The sequence below is a fragment of the Mchenga conophoros genome, linkage group LG3 (genome assembly GCF_057382185.1).
Source record: "Mchenga conophoros isolate Kocher_MC1m ecotype Shallow Benthic linkage group LG3, M_conophoros_male_GT1.1, whole genome shotgun sequence".
Taxonomy (NCBI): domain Eukaryota; kingdom Metazoa; phylum Chordata; class Actinopteri; order Cichliformes; family Cichlidae; genus Mchenga; species Mchenga conophoros.
Genome location: NC_140528.1, coordinates 37,277,177 through 37,301,724, shown reverse-complemented (window position 1 = coordinate 37,301,724; position 24,548 = coordinate 37,277,177). Strand labels below are relative to the sequence as shown.

Genomic DNA, 24,548 nt, shown 5'->3' with positions numbered 1-24,548 from the left:
CCAATAAAAAAGGTTTATCATTGATTGAAATTCATTCAGAAATGTTTAACGAATGAGCTGTCACAACTTTCAAGTACAAAGTTGTTATGAAGTCTGTCACATTCCCCCCTTTTTTCTTTTTTCTCCTTTATTTATTTATCCTTCTTATTTCATTGTACTGTATATTGTTACTGTTATTTGCCTTGTATGTCTACTGTACAAACTGAACTGGAATGACTGACTGTTCGCTTTATAAGTTCAATAAAGTTTGGAAGAAAAAAAAAACAACCTCTTCGGCCGCTCCCGTCTGCCATATTTTGCGGCACAATTCTCCACACCCACCGCCGCGCTATGAATTGTGGGATATATGGGACCACGAAGCGTGCACCGGACCACGCTTGATATTTGGGGAAATCGACGGCGCATTTGGAGTATGCATTTGAAGTACACTTCGAATTGGGACAGCCGTCGTCGCGTGGCGGTGACGTAACCGCACTTGGAATGCGTACTTCAAGCGTGCAGACCCTGAATTGGAACACAGCCTCAGAGAGGCTTTCAGTTTCATTTCACAGGAACAGCTTTGCTTCTGTTTTACATGCAGGTGCTGCACAGAACACACCCTGTTCAACCTGTTTGTGTGACTGACTCCAGCTCAGACAAAAGGCTGGGTCGCCAGTTCAACAGGTCAGCAGTTTGCATCTTTTTCATCTATGCAAAATCCAAACAAAGTCCTGTACATAGTGTTTTTAGTACTGAGGTGAGTCCATGTTTGGGCTTTTCATTCATTTCTACAGCATTTTTCATCCCTGATAACTTCATAAAGCACAGAGACAAAGAAAAAACACTTTGAACAACTAAAAATAAAAGTTAATGACACATCAAAATAAAATAAATAAATAATAGTGATAACAATAATAATAATCATTAAACAGGAAGCAGACTTTGGAAATGCTCTGAAGTTTCTAAAATTTGGAATAAATCAGGGTCAGACATGTGTGAAGGTCTAATGAAGTCTTCTGGATGAAAATTGTTATGTGCAATACCAAAAAAGTAGATTCTGTTCATCTGGACTTTACATTTGCACAATAACTGAAACCAGCGCACTGTTCTTCTAGTGGCATGCATCAAGAAACATTATGTTCAATGATCCAGTTTGACCTCATGCAGGCAGTGCTGTTATACACAGACTGGACAACTTAATAACAGTGTTGGAGTATTAAAGTAAATCTACTTTAAACCATGAACTGTCTTTTTTCTGAGTATTTCCAGAGTGATTTTTGATTAAATCAAATTGTTTGTGTCTTTTTTGTCACAGCAGCAGCCATCAGTGACACCAGCACACAAAAGCAACACAACGGGAGCTTAAAATACTCAGAGGAACAATTCATTTCTAATGTCTGAACAGTTAGTAGTTTATGTGTTTGAGCTCAGTCTAAAAACTTTAAAGTACAAATCACAAGTTTCAAACAAACAACATATAAGGACATAAGATGGAAAGGAAACAAAAACATACAGAGGTGTGAAACAATGTTTGTCCCCTTCCTGGTTTCCTATTTTTTTAATGTTGTCACACTTAAATGTTTCAGATCAAACACATTTAAATGTTAAACAAGGAAAAACCCCAAATGCAGTTTCTCAATAGAGGTGTTTGTTATTAAGGGGAAGAAATCCAAATCTACATCGTCTCTATGCAGACTTATAGAAAATGTGAATAAGGGATCAAAGTGTCTGCAGAGAGCCGTCATGCACTTGATAGCATGACTACAGGACGGCCCTGAGCCCTTAGGGGCCGACACAAAGCTCCGACTGTTTATCTGCACATCTCAAACATTCCTCCATTTGTCTGCAGGCTGAGTGATCTGAATGACCTCAGCCTCCATTTTCTACAGGGAGACGCTCAGAGAGGCTTTCACTTTCATTTCACAGGAACAGCTTTGCTTCTGTTTTACATGCAGGTGCTGCACAGAACACACCCTGTTCAGTCTGTTTGTGTGACTGACTCCAGCTCAGACAAAAGGCTGGATCAGCTGGTTCAACAGGTCAGCAGCGGTTGTTTGTCCCTGCTGCCGTCCACGCCCAGGTGCTCCACTGGGGCCACACTGCCCGATTCACCTGTCATCCAGGCGTCCGCCACACCATCACCTTCCTCCTGCGATTTTTCTGGTGGCCCTCCTTGGACAAGGACGCCAGGGAGTACGTTTTGGCGTGTGCCATGTGCTCCCGGAACAAAGTGTACATAGTGTTTTTAGTACTGAGAGGAGAGCTCCTGATGAACACATGAATGGAAACAACAGCATGAAAAATAACCTTAACATAAAAAAACATGTACAAAGTCCAGATGCAGATGAGCAAACAGTCACTGCTCAGTGTGACCAGAATAGTCTGAGCTCCATCCTATACTTCAACACCTGTTCACCAGAATCCTGCTGATTACTGCTCAAAGCTGTTTTGACCTAAAAACTGGGAGATGTATTCTAAGTTTCTGAGGATTTCAGAGATGGTTTGGGAACAACAGGAAGTGGTTACAGATGGATGTCATGTGCAGTTAATGTAAAGCATCTGATTTACTGTTGGCTGGTTTCATCTGTGAAAAAACAGCATATGAAATGAATTCAAGAGAAGCTGTCAGACTTTATCTGACACAATATAAAGAAGAAAATCACCTCCATCACAAAGAGGAAGTGTACTCAGTTGCTCTCCTCTACTTGGATTTCTTGTAATTTACAGGAAGTTGCTGAATACCTGATGTGTTCTTGCAGTCAGTGACTCTTGGCTTTATTCTAAAACTGTCATTCTCACTAATCCAGTCAATACTCCAGTGATCGGTCTGTCCGCACAGCAGATACAGGTTCATAATTTTATCAACAGATCCATCCACAGATGTAAATCCAGAGCAGCCATGTTTACCCACAGCATTCAATTACAGAGGAAGATGTCCACCCCTCACAACTCATCAGGAAACTGACAGACCTGGGCATCAGTTCCCTCATCTGCAAATGGTTACTGGACTTCCTGACCAACTGCCCCCAACATGTCCGGCTGGATAACCACTGCTCATCTACCATCACAATGAACACCGGTGTACCACAAGGCTGTGTGATGAGCCCTTTCCTCTACTCCCTCTTCACCCACGACTGCAGACCTGCTGATGGTTCCAACACCATCATTAAGTTTGCAGATGACACCACGGTGATTGGCCTCATCAGTGACAACGATGAGGCCGCCTACAGGGAGGAGGTGGATCGTCTGGCTGAGTGGTGCGACAGAAACAACCTGCTGCTTAACACCGAGAAGACCAAGGAGCTCATCGTGGACTACAGGAGGAATGCTGACCCACATCCACCCATCCACATTAAGGGGACGGCTGTGGAGCGTGTGAGCAGCTTCAAGTTCCTGGGAGTCCACATCTCCGAGGATCTCATCTGGACGACCAACTGCTCCAAGCTGGTCAAGAAGGCTCACCAGCGCCTCTTCTTCTTGAGGACTCTGAGGAAGAACCACCTGTCCTCAGACATCCTGGTGAACTTCTATCGCTGCACCATCAAGAGCATCCTGACCAACTGTATAACAGTCTGGTACGGGAACTGCTCTGCCTCGGACCGGAAGGCGTTGCAGAGGGTCGTGAAAACTGCCCAGCGCATCGCCGGAGCACCACTTCCTGCCATAAAAGACATCTACAGGAAGCGGTGTCTGAAAAGGGCTGGGAAAATCATCAAAGACCCCAGTCACCCATCACATGGACTCTTCACCCTCCTGCCCTCTGGGAGGCGCCACAGGAGCCTCCGGACTAAGACCACCAGGTACCGGAACAGCTTCTTCCCCACAGCTGTCAGACTCCTGAACTCTGCCTCCTGACATCTGACCCACGTTAACACATGGACTGAACATACACACACCCACAATGGACAACTGTACCCTCAAACACACAATAATAACATGGAGTGAACCACCACTCACAACCACTAGCACTTTATATAGCCTCTGTAGAAATTATCCACACCCTCACTTATCTTAACTGCACTACTGTATAGCTCTGTGTAAATAATCATTCTGTACATACGATAATTTTTAACCCTACAACTGTTTACAACTTGCATAGTTCCCATTTCTGTATAGCTGTATATCTCAGATTCCTGTAAAGTTATTTCATATTCTGTATAGTTTTTCATATTTATATCCTGTTCATATCCTGTACATAGCTTGTACTCACTACAGCCTGTACATACTTATAGTTATAGAATATTCACAACATACTTCATACCGTGTATATTATAACATAATAGACCCATTTCTGTAATATACTTACATATCTATATTATTGCTAATATATATTGTAATATATCTATATCACTAAGCACTTCTGGATGGATGCAAACTGCATTTCGTTGCCCTGTACCTGTGCATGTGCAATGACAATAAAGTTGAATTCTATTCTATATTAGTTGTTCAAAGGCACTTCAAAAATAGAGGTTTGTCTGTGATTGCAGGGACAAAAACAATGAAAAAAACGCATTCAACAGGTATATGTGTAAATCTTTATTCAATTCAATTCAATTCAATTTTATTCATATAGCACCAAATCACAACAAAAGTCACCTCAAGGCGCTTTATTTGCCCTTACATTCTGCTCATATTTCATTCATTCACAGAAAGAATTCCCTCATTATCATTGTCTTTAAAAAAATGCCCTTTCCTTTGCAGAGATATAACAGTGTTCATAAAGGCACAGTGGACACATGAACCAAACAACACAGAAAACACCAAGAGGCTGTTTAAAGAAGGCCACAGAGAGAGGAGTAAAAAAGTCGAGCAGGGTGGAGCACTTCAGTCATGTAGGTGGAGGCTTCACACCGTCAGGTAAGTACACACCTTACTGCTGTAATGATTAATGCCACACTGTTGTTCTTTCATGTGTTAATGTAATGTACTCATGTGTTTATGTGAGTGTCACTGACCAAGTTCTGTATGAACCATACATTCAAACATTTGCAAATATGTGATATCTTGATAAACCGAGCAGATATTTGAACTTTCCACAGCTACATTCTCACCTGAAAATATGTTAAAAGTTTATTTTGTGACCCAGAAAGAGTAATAAGAGTAATATTAAAAACTTAGTAGCCACCAACATTGTTGAAAACTGGAATTGGCTGGGCCATGCTATGAATTCTGGGATATGGTGGGCCACAAAGGACACACCCGACCCATCCTTCAAATTCGGGGAAAAGGAGAAGAGATTTGTCAGCTGCATTCGGAGAAGTCTACGAATTTGGACAGCCTTCAGCACGTCGCTGTGACATAATCGGCCTACAAATGCAGCCTCAAGAGGATGCAGCCCATGAATTTGGACACCCCTATAACAGTTTGTAAAATCTCTTAAGTCTGATGAGATGGATTTACAAACTAAAAAAATGTCAGGCAAAGAGAAGATTTTTTTTATACAAAGTGTTTTCCAGTGGGCTGTACTTAAGGAGGAAAAAGTCACATGAAGCTAATAAACAATCACACCAACATAAAATAATTAATTTGCCTAACCTAAACCAACACAAAAACACTCACTGATCCTGACATTAGAGCTCATAATAATTCATGTATGTTTGTAACACGGTTTGACTTTGTGTCAGTAAATCTCATGAACAGCCTGAAGATGAATAAACTGTAGTTCAGAGTCACTGACAGCACAGACACACACTGTTGGTCTGAGTGTGAGCATGATGATCATCAGAGATGTCTGCTGGATGTTCAGGAAAGTTCATTGGTGTCTGTCCTTAGATCGTCTGACTCACAGTTCATTTCTGTCTCCTCCTGTCTGACCTGCAGGTGAGAAACAGGTGTGAGGTGTCAGCTGTCAGTGAAGAACAGAACAGAATCCATCCCCTTTTCTAGTTCAGGAGATTAGGTTAAAAAACAATAATTGACAACATGTATGAAGTGAGAAAATGTTCATGCTGGTGGATTTTTCTGCTGTTTTGTTTAAAAACGGGAAAAACAGGATCTGACCCAAACTGCAGTCTGCAATCTTGTTTTCACCATAAAAAGATAAAAGATAAAAAAAATTAAAAAAAAAAAAACACCTACCCATAGCAAGCAGGTCTGGCCCTGATGCGGTATCAAGCTGGCACTTCTGACTGACTGGTGTCATGGCAGAGTGTATGTGCGCCAGGTCTGGCAATGAGGCACTATTTATGTGATGGCATGCCATATCTGGCCCGATCATAGTTTTGTGTATGTGGCCCAGGCCCATAGAAAACAGGCCTGGCTGGGATCCAGCATCAAGCTGGCACTTCTGACTGACTGGTGTCATGGCAGAGTGTATGTCAACCAGATGTGCGCCAGGTCTATTTTCCTATTTTAGTTAGAAAACTTAAATGCCATGGTGCAATACTATACTGCTATGGTAGCCAACGTTTCAGATGCAGGTTTGACAGGTTTGTGAGTGTACACTTTGTCCAAAATCTAGTGAGGGTTTACTCATCTTTGCCAGCGGGTGGCTGTAGCTCAGGCGGTAGAGCAGGTCACCTATTGATCGGAAAGTTAGTGGTTCAATCCCTGGCTTCTCCATTCTGCATGTCGTGAGTGTGAATGTGTATGTGTAGTTCGGAAGCACTCAGTTAAGAGAAAGTGTGTGAATGTGGCATGTTGCATAGAGCACTTCGAGTAATTTGGTAGAGTTAAAAAATGCTGTATAAGAATCGTTCCATTCCCTGTCTGAACAGAGTTTTGTCATGTTACTTTTGCACTTACATACTTTTGCACATGTTGTTATTACATGGCTTAATTAAGGTATACATTAGGCTGACATCTGGAGCCAGATCTGAAACTGTTCTGGGCCAGCACAGGGCCAGCAGTGTGTCTGCAAGTGGCCCGTGGCTGCACACAACTTACACATGGCCCACATACCGCAAGAATGACGGCCCTTTGGTGGCCCAGACCAGGTTTGCCAGAGGTAATCCACACATGGGCCAGCAAAGGACCACCAGTGTGTCTGCAACTGGCTATGTGCTGGCCCATGTGTGGGCCACCTTTGGCAAACCAGATATGGGCCACACATGGGCCGTCATTCTTTGTGGTATGTGGGCCATGTGTAAGCACATTGTGTGGCCCAGATCCGGGCCATACCAATTTTGCTATGTGGATAACAGGTCTAACAGTTCGTTCAGGGTCGGATGTCATGTTGGTTTCATCCAGCTGATATGCAGATCTGTGAGAGCTCATTAAATAGTGATGGGATTTCTGGCTCTTTTTAGAGAGCCGGCTCTTTCGGCTCTCAAACGGCTCTTCAGGTTGTTTTGTTGCTTTAATTAATTTATAATTAACAACAATATAAAATTATGCACAAAGGGGATAACTAATGTAAAAAAAGTGGTTTTATTTATATATGTTTATATATAAATGTATGCGATGGCCCCTACAGACAAAGCACGTACAAACTCCAAAACACATTTCTAGCGTTAACTGAACTTCCAAAACAGAGCTACCTAGATCACTTAAATTACACAATTGAAAGCATGTGTGTATTGTGTGTGTATTTATACACAAGCACTCATATATATTCAAATAATATAAAATATTGTTAATTTACCTGTTACTACCACACACCAAATCCGGTCGTTGGTACATCCTGGCTTGTGTAGCCACTGGGTAACAAAAGCTCAACACTGCGCCCGAGTATCCTGGAGCACTTCTGTTTGTGTTTTGTACGTGTTTTGGAGTTGGTACGTGTTTTGACGTGTTTTGCAGTTTGTACGTGCTTTGTCTCTGGGGACCACCGTAAATATACTTTTATTTATTCACTCCACATAAAATGTAATATATAAACTTTTAACTTTAAATTTTCAGCTATTTCCTTTTAAACAAATTTAAAGTGAAACAACACAAAACACTGCAAACCACAACACAATTAAATATAAATTAAAATATGAAAACAAAAAGATGCACATTCTCTGTCATATGGGCCTGCATGAATAAACTTTCTGAATCCTTTATCATCTGCAACCAAAAATAGTTGTGGATGATTACTATACCTTTCTAATGTGACATTGTAGTCCCTGGCTCTCTTTCTCTCCAACTGAGAGTGTAAATACTGCCCCTCCCCCCTCTGCCCAGTGCAAAGCACAAGGCTCGCATATGGAGTGAAGTGGAAAAAAAGTGCGAGAGAGAGGGTGAGAGAAAGAAGAAATAAAAAATCATGGCTCCCAATAAGGAGCCGGCTCGCGTCGTTCACTTCAAAGACCCGGCTCTAAGAGCCGTTTCGTTCACAACCGACACATCACTATCATTGAAACATGCCTGAGACTATTGGAAGGTCAAATCCTCAAATTTCTGAAAATGTGTTTGTTTATTATGAGGCTGAAACATCTGAACCTTTGATTCAGTGATAACAGCTCTGTCACGCCAAACAAACTACACTGTTTACATAATTTACAATGTTTATATATGAAGCACTTCAAATTTACAATGTGATCAGGTTCCTCCAAAGTTTGTAGAACGATCCAGGCAGTGATTCTGGAATTTGGAAACTGCTTACAGATTAGTAACTCTGCTCAGCTGGTCTCAGGAACATTACAGCAAGAGGGCAGAAACTAGAGCTGGGCGATATAAATTTTTTCATATCACGATATGTTTTTTTCATTTCAGGCGATAACGATATATATCACGATATAAGCCAAATAACTATATTTGTAAGATTTAAATGTGCCGTTGCTCACAAGTAAAATGTGAAATAATCAGCAGCTTGTTTGGAGTCATGTTGGATTTAATGAACCTCTGAACATCCAGCAGGTCACCAGTGACCCACTGAGGGGGAATTTTAGCCTCATGCTAAACATGCAAAGTGTCAGAAACTACAAGATGTTAGCTTCCACAGAACAACAACATGTGCTGATAATAAGTGAACATAATGTGTGAGAGAAAGCAGCCTCTCATTATAAGACACTGTGAGTCTCTGCATGCTGCCTTTATGGAGCTACAGCTGTTTGTGTACACTGAACAAAAAGCTTTGTAGCTGCATCCTGACTCCTGACACTACAACACATCACACTGACACACACATTACACTTCTTTGTCTCTCTCACAGCTGGATTACAGATGTTTCCACGTGTCCACACAGACAAACTAAATCCATATTATTATCATTGTTATTATTACTCTTAACAACATGTAAACTAGTCGATGCTGGTCTATTGTTGCCAGATAAACTCAGTTTAGTTTCTAACTGTAAACCTCACCTGCAGAGGCGAACACGACGACGACAGCAAACAGCAAAGCGGAGCAGCGTGATGCAGTTACGGCAGACATTTCCGTGTCATTATTACTGATCATCCAGCGCTTCTTTGATTTGTTCTGAAGTCTAAATCTGTCGCTAATTTCAGAGAATAACTGAACCTGAGTTTAAAACCTGATGAGATTCAATTAAATTTAAGGTTTAAAAAAAGCTGAAAGATTTAAGCAACTGACTGCACACTTCCGATTTAACTACTACTCAGTGTTGCCGACTCCTCAGTTGGGGAAATTTCTATTGGCTGTTGTTAAATGACGTCATCACATCAGCAAATGTATGTAACTGTAACGGACGCTGTAGGAGAGAGAAATGACATCGTGGAAGAGACATAAAGTCTTTTAAAAAAGACACCCTAAAAGAACTTACTACATATTTAAATTACATTTCTTTTAGCAATTATTGTTTGTTTTTATGTCACAATTCCAACCCTCATTCTTTATGATTGGAATGATGCATTTTAGAGCATCGATTTGGTTTAGACACAAACCAATCTACCGCTGCTGCAGGCCTGCGTCACAGTCAGTGCGGAAGCAGCGGCTTCGTGTGCGATTCGTTTGTAGTTTGGACTCGTGAACATCTTCTGCGCTGACAGCAGCTGGGGGCGACTGCTGTGTGCGACCGCCTGTGAGCGCTTTGGCAGACGTGCAGACGGCAGCACCCGCTGCTTGTAAGAGCGAAACAGTGGTCATACATCTCCAATAACACCAGAAAAGTTGCCAGATTTGTCGCTAGGGGGGAAAAAACCACTAAGGGTGTCTGAAAACTCGCTACATATTGCAACAAAGTCTCTAAATTGGCAACACTCTGTCAAATTTGATACGATGGATTTACAAACCACGGAGAACAAAGTACAAGCTGTCTCCCAGTGGGCTGGACTTAAGGAGGAAAAGTCACATGAGGCATCATCAGTTTCTTTCTGTCCTTGATCATCTGTTTTTCATCACACTGGGTAACAGTGACTTCATGCAACACCAGGCTCAGAGTTCAGCTTTGAATAATTTTCTGACCTTTCAATTGTTTTTTTACGTTTTTTTCTCAGGTTTTGTTTTCTTGTGCTAAAACCCCTCTCATATTTTCTGCAGATCAGATTAATAAGAAGAGCAACAACAACAAGAAGCACAGCAGAAACTGACAGACCAACTATCAGTCGAGCAGATCCATCCTCCTTCCCTCCAGCCTCCTTCCCTCCAGCCTCCTTCGCTCCAGCCTCCTTCCCTCCAGTCTCCTTCCCTCCGTCCTCCTTCCCTCCAGCCTCCTTCCCTCCAGTCTCCTTCCCTCCAGTCTCCTTCCCTCCATCCTCCTTCCCTCCAGCCTCCTTCCCTCCAGTCTCCTTCCCTCCAGTCTCCTTCCCTCCAGCCTCCTTCCCTCCAGCCTCCTTCTCTCCATCCTCTGTGTCTCCTCCTGTCTGACCTGCAGGTGAGAAACAGGTGTGAGGTGTCAGCTGTCAGGTAGGTGATGAGTGAAGAACAGAACAGAATCTGTTTCCTCTTCTAGTTCAGGACAACAGATTAATACAAACTATTCACAATATGTATAAAGTGAGAAAATACTGGTGGATTTTTCTTAATTTAACAAAGGAAACGGATGATCTGACTAAATATGACTAAAACTGATCCAGCTGTTCTTTATAATTTGCAGACTGAGAGTTCGTTAAAACATGTCTGAGACTTTTGGAAGGTCAAATCCTCGACTCTCTGAACCTGTGTTTGTTTATTATGAGGCTGAAACATCGGAACCTGTGATTCAGATTCAAGCTCTGTGGGAGTTTCCCCCCCAAGAGGGACATGGACCCCCTGATGATCCTCTACCTAATCACATGAGCCAAGGTGTGAAAACAGGTGTGGGTCATGTGAGGAGAAATTGTGGAAGGCAAAGGAACTCAGACTCAAGATATCTTTTACATGTGCACACATGGACGATCCCCCCTCATCACTCGATCCATCCTGCAGCAACGTGTGCAGGACAGAAATGAGACAGAGAGGAAAGACCGCCCAGGGCATCCAAAATGTCCTTTCTTTATACTTAAAGCAAGTTTCCACAGCAGTAGGAGTGGCATGTATGGAACTGATAATTTTCCTTAAAAGGAGAAACTGTTCGCTTGTCAGCTGAAACAGGAGATAACTTGGTATGTATAGAAATGCAGACATTCCATAAAAGGAGAGAAAGAGAGGGGGAGCGCCAGCCTGTCTGTTTAAAACCGGATGTCACCACATTCCTTTACACATATGGCTTCAATCTCTCTTCCTGTGTTGGCTCCAATTCACAACCTCTTCTTCCTTTAAATGAAGCTACAACTAAGCAAAATTAAAAATCTTTCATCAGGTCACAATCAGCCAGGGTTTCTGGTGAGCTCATTGTGAAACCTGGCCCACCCTATCATGTGATTTCCTGAGGTCAGGTGGCCCAGGATGTGAGTGGGTGTTAAGGCGTCTGGGAAGTGTTACGGAATAAACATATATTCTTAGTGCTTATTTTATGTATTTTAATAATAAAAGCCTCTATAAAGCAAGGCCAGATGTGAACGAGAACTAGGTCAGAGCGTGACAGGCCTTAGCAACAGAGGCTTAAGTTAGAGGAAGTTTAAAAATACAGGAAGTGCAGAGCTGCAGAGGCAATATAATAAGAACAGGAAACTAGACAGAAAAAGTGGAACTAAGTAACACACACACACTAGTCAGCCCAGAAGGAGTTGTTTTTATCAAAACTACATACATGTTTTGGCTTGTAAAGCTTCAGATTTGCGGAGGCTTTAGCCCTGAGCATATCTCCATTTCCAGAAATGAATAAAAGAATGATTTAAGAGTTTTGACCAACTGAGTCGTGTTGTCTCTGTTCAGTAAAGGGAATAAAAGGATCGGGTGCAATAGAAGGGATCTCAAAACTGGATTATAGATGGCAGAGAGTTGGTGTCGTAAACCACCGCCTCTGTTCAAAGATGGTCGCTCACAGTGGACATAGATGCTTCTTTCACTCCTCTTTCAAACCATCTGTCCTCTCTGTCCAAAATGTGAACATTGGCATCCTCGAAAGAGTGACCTTTGACCTTTAGATGCAGATGGACTGCTGAGTCCTGTCCTGTGGAGGTGGCTCTTCTATGTCCATCAGAATGGTGGGATCAATAGGATCAACAGGTGCTCCATGACCCTCCTGGGGGACACTCCCATAGGGCTTAAAAATCTGGGAGATCCACCAGTTGCTCTTAGAACTGAAGAAGCTTCTCGGATTAAACGTTTTAAACAAAATTAAAGAAGTCCAGCTCCTTACAATAGTTTTTTACAGTTGTTACACAGACAAACTGTGTATTATGGCTGTTATGTATTTGCTCTGGCAGGTACGTTTAAAGCACAAAGATTAATGTGTTAATTTATCAGCAGTTTATCACAGCTGGTCACAGAGATACTGATGATTTACTTTTCAAAAGTCTCAAGCCAAACATGACCCCTGACCCCACATGGTTGTTAAAGATGTGGTGGGAGCTAAAGAAAGATTGGAAATTATATCCATGAATTGTCACATCAGCCAGTGTGTGCTCCAGCCGTGCTGGAATAGTGCAAACGTGCTTTTGTTTTGTTCTGGTTGTTTCAAAGCAGGACGGTGACTGTTCTTTGGGTGAGATCACGTGTTTCCTGTGTAATCTAAGTTTCATGTTTACAGACGAGTTAGAGAGCAAGAGAAGAAGAGACGGATTCATAAATGTCTTTGTTTCTGCTCTAACCAAACAATGCTGCTCTACAACTCTAGACTACCAGCCACAAAGACAACAGCTGGAGAAACATCTGTCTACCTCTGACATCCACCAGCTCATCCATACAACAAACAAACATCAACAACCAGGAAGCAGCTTCACCTCTGATCACACACACACTCAGCTCTACTCACTCACCTGGAGGAACAACCAGTTATACGAAGCTGATGTTCATCCATGACCTTGTTTCATTCATGAACACACCACACTCGTATGTTTCAGTGTCATTAATCGTCACGTTCTTCAGAATCAAAGACGCGTCTCCATCCTTCATCTGTCTGTCCTGCAGATCCACCCGGTTCTTAAAAGATGGATGCTGGTGTGTTGAATCAGAGGAACCATGCTGGTACAAAAGCACATAATCTGGCTTCAGGTCAGATCTTGTCCAGTTTAAAACTGTAACTGTGTTGTTTGGAGCTCGACATGTCTGAGTGACGTTCTGTCCAGACTCAGCTGTGATGATATTTGGGTCTGAAAGAGGAAACAACACAGAGCAGAGAGGTTAAAGGTCAAAGTACAATTATGACCAGAATGATTGACTTTAAATATTTTGTTTATGTTAGGATGCCTGGGTCGTCGACCCAGGGTTTTTGAGTTTATGATATTATTTATACTGTCTAGTTTTTGGTTTCTTTGAGTTCTGTCTTTTGGCTTAGGTCTCTGTCTTCTTTAGTTGCTCTGTCTCCCCTATCACCTGCATCCCCTTGTCTAGTTCGCGTCTATGTGTATCTTAAGTTCCTATATCCCCGTGTTCAGTCAGTGTTTTGTGTCTGCCCTGTTCCCACATCTCTGTTCCCTTTGTAGTGCCTGCTTATGAGCCTGTGTCTTTGTTCAGTCTGTGTTATGCGTTTCCTGTTTTACTTTGAAGGTCTGTGTCTTATCTCAGTGTGTTCAGTTTACGCTTCATTGGTCTCGTCAGTTCTGATTTGTCCCAGCTGTGTTTCCCTCCTGTTACCCATTCCCTGATTGCTCCCTCTGTGTATTTAAGCCCTGTGTTTCTCTGTGTCTGTGTTGCGATCTACCGTTTACTTAGCTGTGTGTTCTGTCATTTCTCCAGTTTAAGTTTTGTTTTCAGTTTTTTTCAGTTATGTTATATTTTGAGTATTAAATTAAAGCCTTTTTTGAGTTCGCGTCTGTCTCCGGAGTCTGCACCTTGGGTCCTATTCCTACCTGCACACAGCCACACCTAACAGTTTATTTCCTTTGACATTTGAGTTTTTAGTCATGTTGGATTTAATGAACCTCTGAACATCCAGCAGGTCACCAGTGACCCACTGAGGGGGAATTTTAGCCTCATGCTAAACATGCAAAGTGTCAGAAACTACAAGATGTTAGCTTCCACAGAACAACAACATGTGCTGATAATAAGTGAACATAATGTGTGAGAGAAAGCAGCCTCTCATTATAAGACACTGTGAGTCTCTGCATGCTGCCTTTATGGAGCTACAGCTGTTTGTATACACTGAACAAAAAGCTTTGTAGCTGCATCCTGACTCCTGACACTACAACACATCACACTGACACACACATTACACTTCTTTGTCTCTGTCACAGCTGGATTACAGATGTTAAGTGTCCACCCAGCCTCATGACTCCTTCACGCATGATAACAAACCAAATTAAATAAACTCACCTGCACAGACAAACACAACAAACAGGAAAGTGAAGCAGAGTGAACCGGTTCCAGCAGACATGTCTGTGTTGACTTTACAGGCGATCCAACACTTTCATGTTTATAAATGTCTGAGTCTGTTATTTTCAGTGATTGTTTCTTAACAAAGGAAAATCAGTTCCTAATACTCATCTGTTTCATCCTCACCAGTTAATCTGAAACACCGGATCTAATCCTGTATAACTGTCTTTCTCTGTGTATGTTTACCCAAGTCAATAATTATTAACAAACTTATTATTAAGTTTGTTTATTATTAACTGTCTACGCTAGAGCCCCTTCAGACCTGGTGCGATTACCAAAATATATATAATAGCTATTCCATAGACTGAAACATTAAAGTGCATCCTGCCATACGATTGCATTTGTCCCCAACCATCGGGAATACTCATGTTAACTTTTGTGGAGTGGAAAATAGATAGCGTTCTTCCGCCAGCTTCACTATGTTCATATTATGCTAACATAGCTGTGTGGCTGTCACACATAGAGCATCATTATATACCAGCTAGTCCAACTTCAGTATAACTACAAAAGTGACTCCTGTTTAGTTTTCTCTCTTCATTTATGTTGGAAGTGGTAGCAGAGCTGTACGTTTTAATTAGTTTAAAAAATCTCTCAGTCAGAACATGGTATGTCATGTTTTGGTGGAAACTAGCGAGCTAACTTCCTGCTAACGCCGTTAAATATAGTAAATTCGTTTTCATTGATCCCTGGTGGTAGGTTTGTAGCATAAACCTATTCGCTGGAACGTTGAAGACAATATAATTACACCGCAAAGCAAGACACGAAGTAGGCAAAGTTCTTCATGTTACTCGTGCACGGGAGAGACCGGACAGACACCGTTCCCTCGCCTGACCCGGTTGCTCTCGTCCGTTCTCCCGTACCACTGTTCTTTTATTGAGGTTACATGAATATGCATAAGTTCATTAACATATGACGTCTACATACACACAAAGAGTACCTTGCCTGTGTGTGTGTGTGTGTGTGTGTGTGTGAGAGATCTGCGTGAGGTCAAGATGTGACCCTGTGAAGACTCCCCACCGCTGGCGCCTAGAAGTCTAACAGATTTATCTAAACAAAAGGCTCTTATACTTAAACAGATATACGTATGCTTGCTATACCATAAATCAACAAGAAAAGATAAACTCTCCTAGGGAGTATGTGATTTATACCAAGGATACACTCTAGAGGAATGAATGCACTTCTTTCTACACAGAGTTAATACAGACCTCCTTTAAGATAAAACATTCTTTCAATCTACAAATGATTATACACTTCTAAGCATATATGAGTAAATGTTTCTAAGCATAAATGACAATCAACAATACAAAACCTATCACCTGGATGTTAAACTTAATTGTTACACCTGGTATAGTAGCCACAGCGATCATTTTAGTAGAGATGAAAGAATTCAGACAGTTTGTAACTCTCAGTAATGCTGAAGTCTTGATTTTGTGACCTGAAGCAGAGTTTGGGCCAAGACACGGCTAATGAAGTCTGACTTATCTGTTTCGTTTTCACCAGATACTTACATACATGTATCTGGTGAAAACGAAACAGAAAACAGAAAATACATATCCTAGATGCGTCTTATTAATATAAACTTAAACATAAATCCAAAAACTAGAGAATACAATGAAATATCAACTAAATAATCAAGTCACGCTTAAAACATGTACCTCGCTACGCCTTCCAAATACTGCAATATGTTAACTTCGTCAGAGTCCGGTGTTTTGCTTCAACCTTCACTGAGAACATTCTGGCACATGTGAGCCACAAAATCCGGCAGAGCCTTCTACTGGAAACTACCAGATATACAGGCTTATGTCAATAAAAGAAACCCGCACCTGTAAACCTGTTAAACACTCAGACCTGCTTTACATTCCATTGCTTTAGTTATGACACACTTATTTATGATCGTCCCATAGCCCAACCTACCAAAAGACACTATATATTGAATTCCTTACGATATGTTGACTGACAAGTGTAGACGGGCTGAAATACATTTGTTACAATAGTTGATGAATTAAATTTTTGTTTGAAACTTTAATGTAATCTCAGATTTTAAAATCACATTTTAAGTGAGCAACAGAATCAATATCAGACTTGGTCACTTAAACAAACTAAAAGTCAGATCAGCAGATCTTGAGAACACGGACATGTCTGCTTTAACTGCATCACTCTGCTGGACTTTGCTGGTTGTCGTGGTTGCCTCTGCAGGTGAGATTTAACTATTTGTTTCTGGGATAATGAGGAATAAAGTATCAGTCTGGTTTATATTTGAATAATATTTATTACTTATGAGTTATTATCATATAGATTTAGTTTGTCTGTGGTGTGTTGTAGTGTCAGGAGTCAGGATGCAGCTACAAAGCTTTTAGTTCAGTGTATACAAACAGCTGTAGCTCCATAAAGGCAGCATGCAGAGACTCACAGTGTCTTATAATGAGAGGCTGCTTTCTCTCACACATTATGTTCACTTATTATCAGCACATGTTGTTGTTCTGTGGAAGCTAACATCTTGTAGTTTCTGACTGGGGGTGGGTTTGATTATCGATTTATCGATTAAAATCGATTCTAGCTTGGATAACATAAAATTGATTCATTAAAATCCTGAATCGACTTTTAGATATAATTTTATTTCTCCCGAAATGCCAGAATCTCAGGTTAAACAAAATTTCATCAACCACCAAATAGCTATAAACAGATGGTGGTGAAAGCAGCAGAGCACAAAACTGGCACGAGGCTTGCTGCCATTCAGGACATTTGTCTTCAACGATGCCTCTGCAAAGCACACAGCATCATCAGGGACCACAGCCACCCAGCACATCAGCTGTTCTCCTTGTTACTACCTGGCAGACGTTACAGGAGTCTGTCTGCTCGGACTACAAGACTTAAAAACAGTTTCTCCCATCAAGCCATACGACACCTCAACCACAACACTTAAACACACACAACACAGTCCACAGGACGCACTCAGAAGCTACCCTGCAGCTTCACAAGTACTCTGTACAATCTGCACTGGTCACTTCACTTTATTAGTATTTATAGTAAGGGAAAAAATTTGCACTACTGTAGTAACTGCAAACATTTTTTTGTACTACTCAGTCTGCTCATTCCTTTTTGCGATAGATTCTGAAGCTGCAGGTTTTATTTCTCTCCAAACAATATTGACTGAACCAGCAGCAAAAGAAGATCCAAACTACGCTTCACATAAACATCGTCATAAATTAGTTTTGCTTTTTTGCTTTCACCGCGATAAAAATCACACTTCATGCAGAGCTCTCTCTCTCTCTCTCTCTCTCTCTCTCTCTCTCTTCAAGAACAGTTTCCCATCTAAAAATCTGTTTTCTGCATTATTCGCTTGTTTATTACGCACAAGTCTACCGTTGTTTACAGCGCTGTCGGCCGCTGTGTTTTTTTCCCTTTTGCTTACTTCCAAAATGAAAACCTAATTTCTGCCGTTCAATAGGCTAAATGTAAACAAATGTAAATGGACAAATGTAAACTTAAAGTTATGCAAAAATTGCAAAACGCTTAGCTGTGCCTCTAATAAAACCTCTGTAACTTTGCTCTGCCTTACTTCAGCAGCATCAGGTAATGTTCATATGTTAATGGTTTTCTTTCATTTTTGATCTACTGCAGAATATTTTTTAAGGTTATCTGATATAAAATCCCAGGCAAGAGAAGTTGCCTTCATGTTTTTCTGTGTTTTATCCTCAGTTACTTTGACACAAAGGCATCTGCTGTGATGCTTACACTTTTGATAAAGTCTCACAAGTGTCAGATTTCTTTTTATATATATAAAAATATGGAAATGTACTGATACATAATCAGAATTATAATATTTCTGACTGAGGCAAAATTTCCCTGAATCAAATCGAAACGTGGATCGAATCAATTTGGGACCTTGTGAATCGGAATTGAATCGATTCTAGAAATCAGCGACGATAACCAGCCATATTTCTGACACTTTGCATGTTTAGCATGAGGCTAAAATTCCCCCTCAGTGGGTCACTGGTGACCTGCTGGATGTTCAGAGGTTCAATAAATCCAACATGACTAAAAACTCAAATGTCAAAGGAAATAGTTGTACTTTGACCTTTAACATCTCTGCTCTGTGTTGTTTCCTCTTTCAGACCAGAAAACCATCACAGCTGAGTCTGGACAGGACGTCACTCTGACATGTCGAGCTCCAAACATCAGACGTGTGTATTGGAGCAGAGATGACCTGTTGCCAGAAACTGTGTTTTTGTACCAGCATGGTCGTTTCGATCCAGACAACCAGCATCCATCTTTTAAGAACCGGGTGGACCTGCAGAACAGACAGATGAAGGATGGAGACGCGTCTTTGATTATGAAAGATGTGACGATTAATGATGCTGAAACATACAAGTGTTATGGCTTCATGGAAGAAAAACACTCATGGAAGCTCATCAGCATCATCCACCTCAGGGTTTCTCCAGGTGAGTGAGTAGAGTTGAGAGTGTGTGTGATCAGAGGTGAAGCTGCTTCCTGGTTCTGTCTCCTCCCCTTTTGTGAGTGTGGACGCTTCATCTCTTTGCTCTTTGCTTCTTTTATTGATTTTTATGCTGATTTTTTCCCTTTTTTCCTTATGGGCTTACCTGCGATAGCTTCTGGACACTTATAGATCATTAGGACTAAAGTGTTCTTAACAGAAGCAGCAACATTTTTATAGTTACCTTATCCTCAGCGCTCCGTGTGTCTGTGGCCTAGACACAGCTGAAGCCTGATTACAGCGTCTGGGCACCGAACAGCCTCAATAGCCTGGAAAGGGGCTAACCGCTAGGGTAACTAGCAACAAGATGCCTTCCCTCTCCACAGATGACTACCACAGCCTCCTGCAGAAGATTGCAGTACTGGAGACAAAAATTCATCGCTTAGAAGTAAACGTGGAGGTAAATGGACTGTGTGGAAATGAAACAACCTTGCCTTTGATTCAAAACAATGGCGATGAGCAAGCTAGTACACAGCTAAGGAGCACAGATAACATGACCAAGAAAGTAGACTCTGTGCATTATTATAAATCCTCAAGTGATAATCCCCCCTTGGACTGTCTTGGTGCAAAACCAAGACATAAATCATGTCTCCTGGAAGGGGGAGGACGTACCACAGGCAGGGCACAGCGAGCTGAAATCTCTGAAACCGACTGGCCTTCACTTCCTACGAGACAGAGAAGCTCTTCTACCCCTGTATACGGGAGGAAACAGGACTGGACAACCGTGAATAGGAAGGATAACAACAAACCTCCAAAACAACTGAATGTGAAACTGCAGAACAGATTTGCTCCACTATCAAAGGACCCTGGATCTATATCGGACAACCATCCATCTAAAAGCAGCGAAGTAAGGTCTGAAAATCTGTTGAAAAGTGAAAGGCCACAGGGAAAGCTAAAGGCTAGGCCTGAAACTCTGATTGTGGGTGACTCTGCCGTAAAGGATGTACAAAGGATGTGCGGTAAGAACACTAAAGTCCTCTGCTTTCCTAAGGATATGGTCAACAACCTGAAGGAGAGAATTCTTCAAATTGCAGATGAATATCCAACTGTGACAAACATTGTTCTGCATACAGGGTCAAACGATGTGTCCAAACAACAGTCGGAGGTTCTGAAACGGGACTTTACTGGATTATTAAATACTGTAAACTCTCTGAATGCAGCTGTATTCATCAGTGGACCTGTACCGCCGGTCAGAGAAGGAGACGAGAGATTCAGCAGGTTGTTTACACTGAATAAATGGCTTATATCAGCATGTGCCGACCACTCAGTGCATTTTATCGACAACTTTAATATTTTTTGGGAACGCAGGCATCTGTTTAAAGCAAATGGATTTAATTTTAACAAGTCACGGGTGAAACTGTTCACCTCCAACTTGTTTTATTCCATACGTCATCCATCTGTGCTTGGTGCCAAGGCTGAGATAAACGAGGAGTTATCTCATAAAGAGGAACAAACAGTACTCCAAGAACAGACAAAGCCCAGCAGAAACCTTGAGGAGGAGCTCCATTTGCCCCCACCCGGGAAGAGCCTCAGAAAGGAGAGACATCTAAGGCAAGAAGAGGGGTCCCTATTTGCCTCCAACTCTCTCAACAACACCAACGACCAGGACAAGGGACCAGTCCCCAAAACCCCTGACAGGCCATCACCCTCCCTTTCTCCCTCCTCCCCACACCTGAAATTCACTGAGGAGATGATGGAGCGGGTCAATGCTGGGCTCAGATCTACCCCCCGTCCCAATCCCTTTTTGTCCCCCATAAACCCCCCACCAGAGCGGCCAAAGGTTCGCCATCGAGCCCCACCCTCAACAGAGCAATCGAAGTCACATTGCCCAGCCTCGCCCCCCTTAGTTCCTCTTCATGCCCTGTCTCCGCAGTCTGATGTGTGATGTGTGAAGGGTCCGGGCTGTGAGGATTATGGCAGTGGTGACTTTTCCCAGGAGAAGCTGGGACCCTGTTTACTAGAAGGTTTTAAAATCTCTGTACTTTTAGGTGACAGGAGACATGTGGCCTGGTCAAAACACAGAGAGCTGCACTCTAAAAGATCTTTAAACATAGTAAACATACCTTGTGTGCCACAGACTGCTCCCAAACACGAGGGGACAAGTAATACCTCTAAAACACTTAAGTTGGCTTTATTAAACATTAGATCTCTAGCTGGGAAAACATTTTTAATTAATGATTTAATCACTGAGCACAGCCTTGATTTTATGTTTTTAACTGAAACTTGGTTGGACCAAAGTAACAGTGGAGCTGTTCTCATCGAGACGACCCCTCCTAACTACAGTTTTATCAGTGAGGCCAGGGTGAGCAGGAGAGGAGGAGGGGTTGCTGTCTTATTTAATGAATCATTTCAATGTAAGCAGCTATCTCCTGGAAGTTTTCAGTCTTTTGAATATGTGGCTTTACAGCTGAAGGCCCATCCAAAGTTGTGTTTCTTAATGTTTACAGGCCTCCCAAATACTGCACAGACTTTTTTAATGACCTCAGTGAACTGCTGTCTGTGATCTGTGTTGATTTTGACTGTGTAATTATTGTTGGGGATTTTAACATCCATGTGGACAACCCTCAGGACAAAGGGACTAAAGACCTGAGTAACACTCTGGGCAACTTTGGGCTGACTCAGCATGTAACAGAGGCCACACATAATAGAGGACACACTCTTGACCTACTGATCTCCAAAGGCCTGAGCATTTCAAAGGTTACTGTGTCTGATGTGGGCCTGTCTGATCATTACTGTGTTTTCTTTGAAAGCAAAATCTCAGCCCACACAAATATATCAACAACAGTGATCACAAAACGGTGTATAACTGAACACAGTAGTGCAATTTTTAACCAGGTCTTCCCATTAACACCTGACCTGTCCAGAGGGTCAGTCAATGAGCTCGTCAATAGCTTCAATGCTAACATGTTAAATGTAATGGACACTATTGCTCCCATTAAGGTGAAGGTTATCTCTGGAAGGAAAAAGTCTCCATGGAGAAACTCCACACTGGTGAAAAATGAAAAAAGAGAGTGTAGGAAAGCTGAGCGCAGATGGAGAAAAACAAACCTCCAGGTTCACTATGACATTTATAAAGAGAAACTTCACAATTATAATTTACAACTGAGGAGTGCAAGGAGGTCCTACTTCTCTGACATCATCACTAAAAACAGCCATAATGCTCGGGTCTTATTTTCTACAGTTGACAGGCTAACAAACCCTCCTGTGTCAGTGGCAGCTGAACTTCATTCGACCATGGCCTGCAATGACTTTGCCAAATTCTTCACAGAAAAAATCCAAAAAATTAGACAAGCAATTGGTACATCAACAGCAGATCCAGGATATGTACTGTGTCCACCAAAAAACTGTTTAAATACCATGAAACAGTTTAAACCTATTTACAGCAAAGACCTGGAGGACATCTTAGGTCAACTGAACTCCTCCTCCTGCTGTTTAGATGTCCTGCCAACAAGTTTTTTCAAAAAGGTCTCAAAGACTTTGGAGTCAGACCTGTTACAGATCGTCAACTTTTCTTTATTATCAGGTGTGTTTCCAGAATCACTAAAAACTGCTGTAATTAAACCTATACTGAAAAAGGACAATCCTGACAAGACACAAATGAACAACTACAGGCCAATCTCAAATCTCCCATTTTTAAGTAAGATCATTGAAAAAGCAGTTTCTCAACAGCTCAATTACTTCTTAAAACAGAATAATTGCTACGATGCCTTCCAGTCAGGTTTTAGACAGAACCACAGCACTGAAACCGCTCTGACCAAAGTGTTTAATGACATATGTCTGAACACAGACAGTGGAAAAATGTCAGTCTTAGTTTTACTGGATCTCAGTGCAGCATTTGATACAGTTGACCACAACATATTACTCAAACGACTGGAGAACTGGGCAGGTCTTTCAGGAACTGTACTAAACTGGTTCAAAACATACTTAGAAAACAGGAAATACTTTGTATCAATAGGTAACTTCACATCTGAGCAGACTAGTATCACATGTGGAGTTCCCCAAGGTTCCATCTTGGGACCTCTTCTGTTTAACATCTACATGCTCCCACTGGCACAGATTATAAACAACAACAAAATAAACTATCACAGCTATGCAGATGACACACAAATATATATCACAATGTCACCAGGAGACCGAGGCCCTGTGCAGGCTGTTGGTAAATGCATTGAGGAAATCAATGACTGGTTGTGCCACAATTTTCTCCAGCTAAACAAAAACAAAACTGAGGTAATAGTCTTTGGCGCCAAAGAAAAACGATTACAGGTCACCAGAGAACTTCAATCTATACATCTAAAAACCACAAACCAGGCGAGAAATTTGGGTGTAGTGATGGACGCAGACCTAAACTTAGAAAAACACATTAAGACAATAACAAAGTCAGCTTACTATCACCTCAAGAATATTTCAAGGATAAAAGATCTGATGTCTCAACAGGACCTGGAAAAACTAGTCCATGCATTCATCTTTAGTAGGCTTGATTACTGTAACAGCATCTTTACAGGTCTACCTAAAAAAATCAGTCAGACAACTACAGCTCATTCAGAACTCTGCTGCTCGAGTCCTCACTAAGACCAAAAAAGTGGACCACATCAGTCCAGCTCTGAGGTCTTTATACTGGCTGCCTGTCCGTCAGAGGATAGACTTTAAAGTTCTGATGCTGGTCTATAAAGCTCTGAATGGTTTAGGACCAAAATACATCAATGACCTCCTGACCCAGTATGAACCTTCCAGATCCCTCAGGTCATCTGGATCCGGACTTTTATCAGTTCCCAGAGTCATAACCAGACACGGAGAAGCTGCATTCAGCTTTTATGCTCCTTATATCTGGAACAAACTCCCAGAAAGCCTCAGATCAGCTGAAACACTCAGTTTATTTAAATCCAGGTTGAAGACTCACCTGTTCTCAGCTGCATTTGAATAAAGCACCAAATCCACACTTTAAGCTTAAATTTCAAAACTTACATTTAACTACTGATTTTATCTACTGTTCTGATTTTATCTGTTTTGATTTTATATACTGTTTTGTTTGTTTGTTTGTTAATTAGTTAGTTCGTTTATTTGCTTGTTTTAATCAATTTTAAATCATGCTTTTTATTTGTTCTTGTTTCTAATGTCTCTGTAAAGCACTTTGAATCACCTTGTTGTTGAATTGTGCTATACAAATAAACTTGCCTTGCCTTGTTGATGTTTGTTTGTTGTATGGATGAGCTGGTGGGTGTCAGAGGTAGACTGATGTTTCTCCAGCTGTTGTCTTTGTGGCTGGTAGTCTAGAGTTGTAGAGCAGCATTGTTTGGTTAGAGCAGAAACAAAGACATTTATGAATCCGTCTCTTCTTCTCTTGCTCTCTAACTCGTCT

At 41.5% G+C, this 24,548-nt stretch overlaps 2 protein-coding genes across 2 annotated transcripts in view; both read left to right on the top strand.

Annotated features, from left to right (window-relative positions):
* Positions 1-24,548, top strand: part of LOC146578490 (complement C1q-like protein 2) — a 107,287-nt gene that overhangs the window by 54,000 nt on the left and 28,739 nt on the right. The window lies entirely within an intron of this gene.
* Positions 19,174-23,124, top strand: LOC146578491 (uncharacterized). Its single transcript, XM_085268676.1, has 2 exons — positions 19,174-20,151; positions 20,266-23,124. Exons 1-2 carry the CDS (start codon positions 19,500-19,502, stop codon positions 21,075-21,077), a joined length of 1,464 nt encoding a protein of 487 aa, XP_085124802.1. The 5' UTR covers positions 19,174-19,499; the 3' UTR covers positions 21,078-23,124.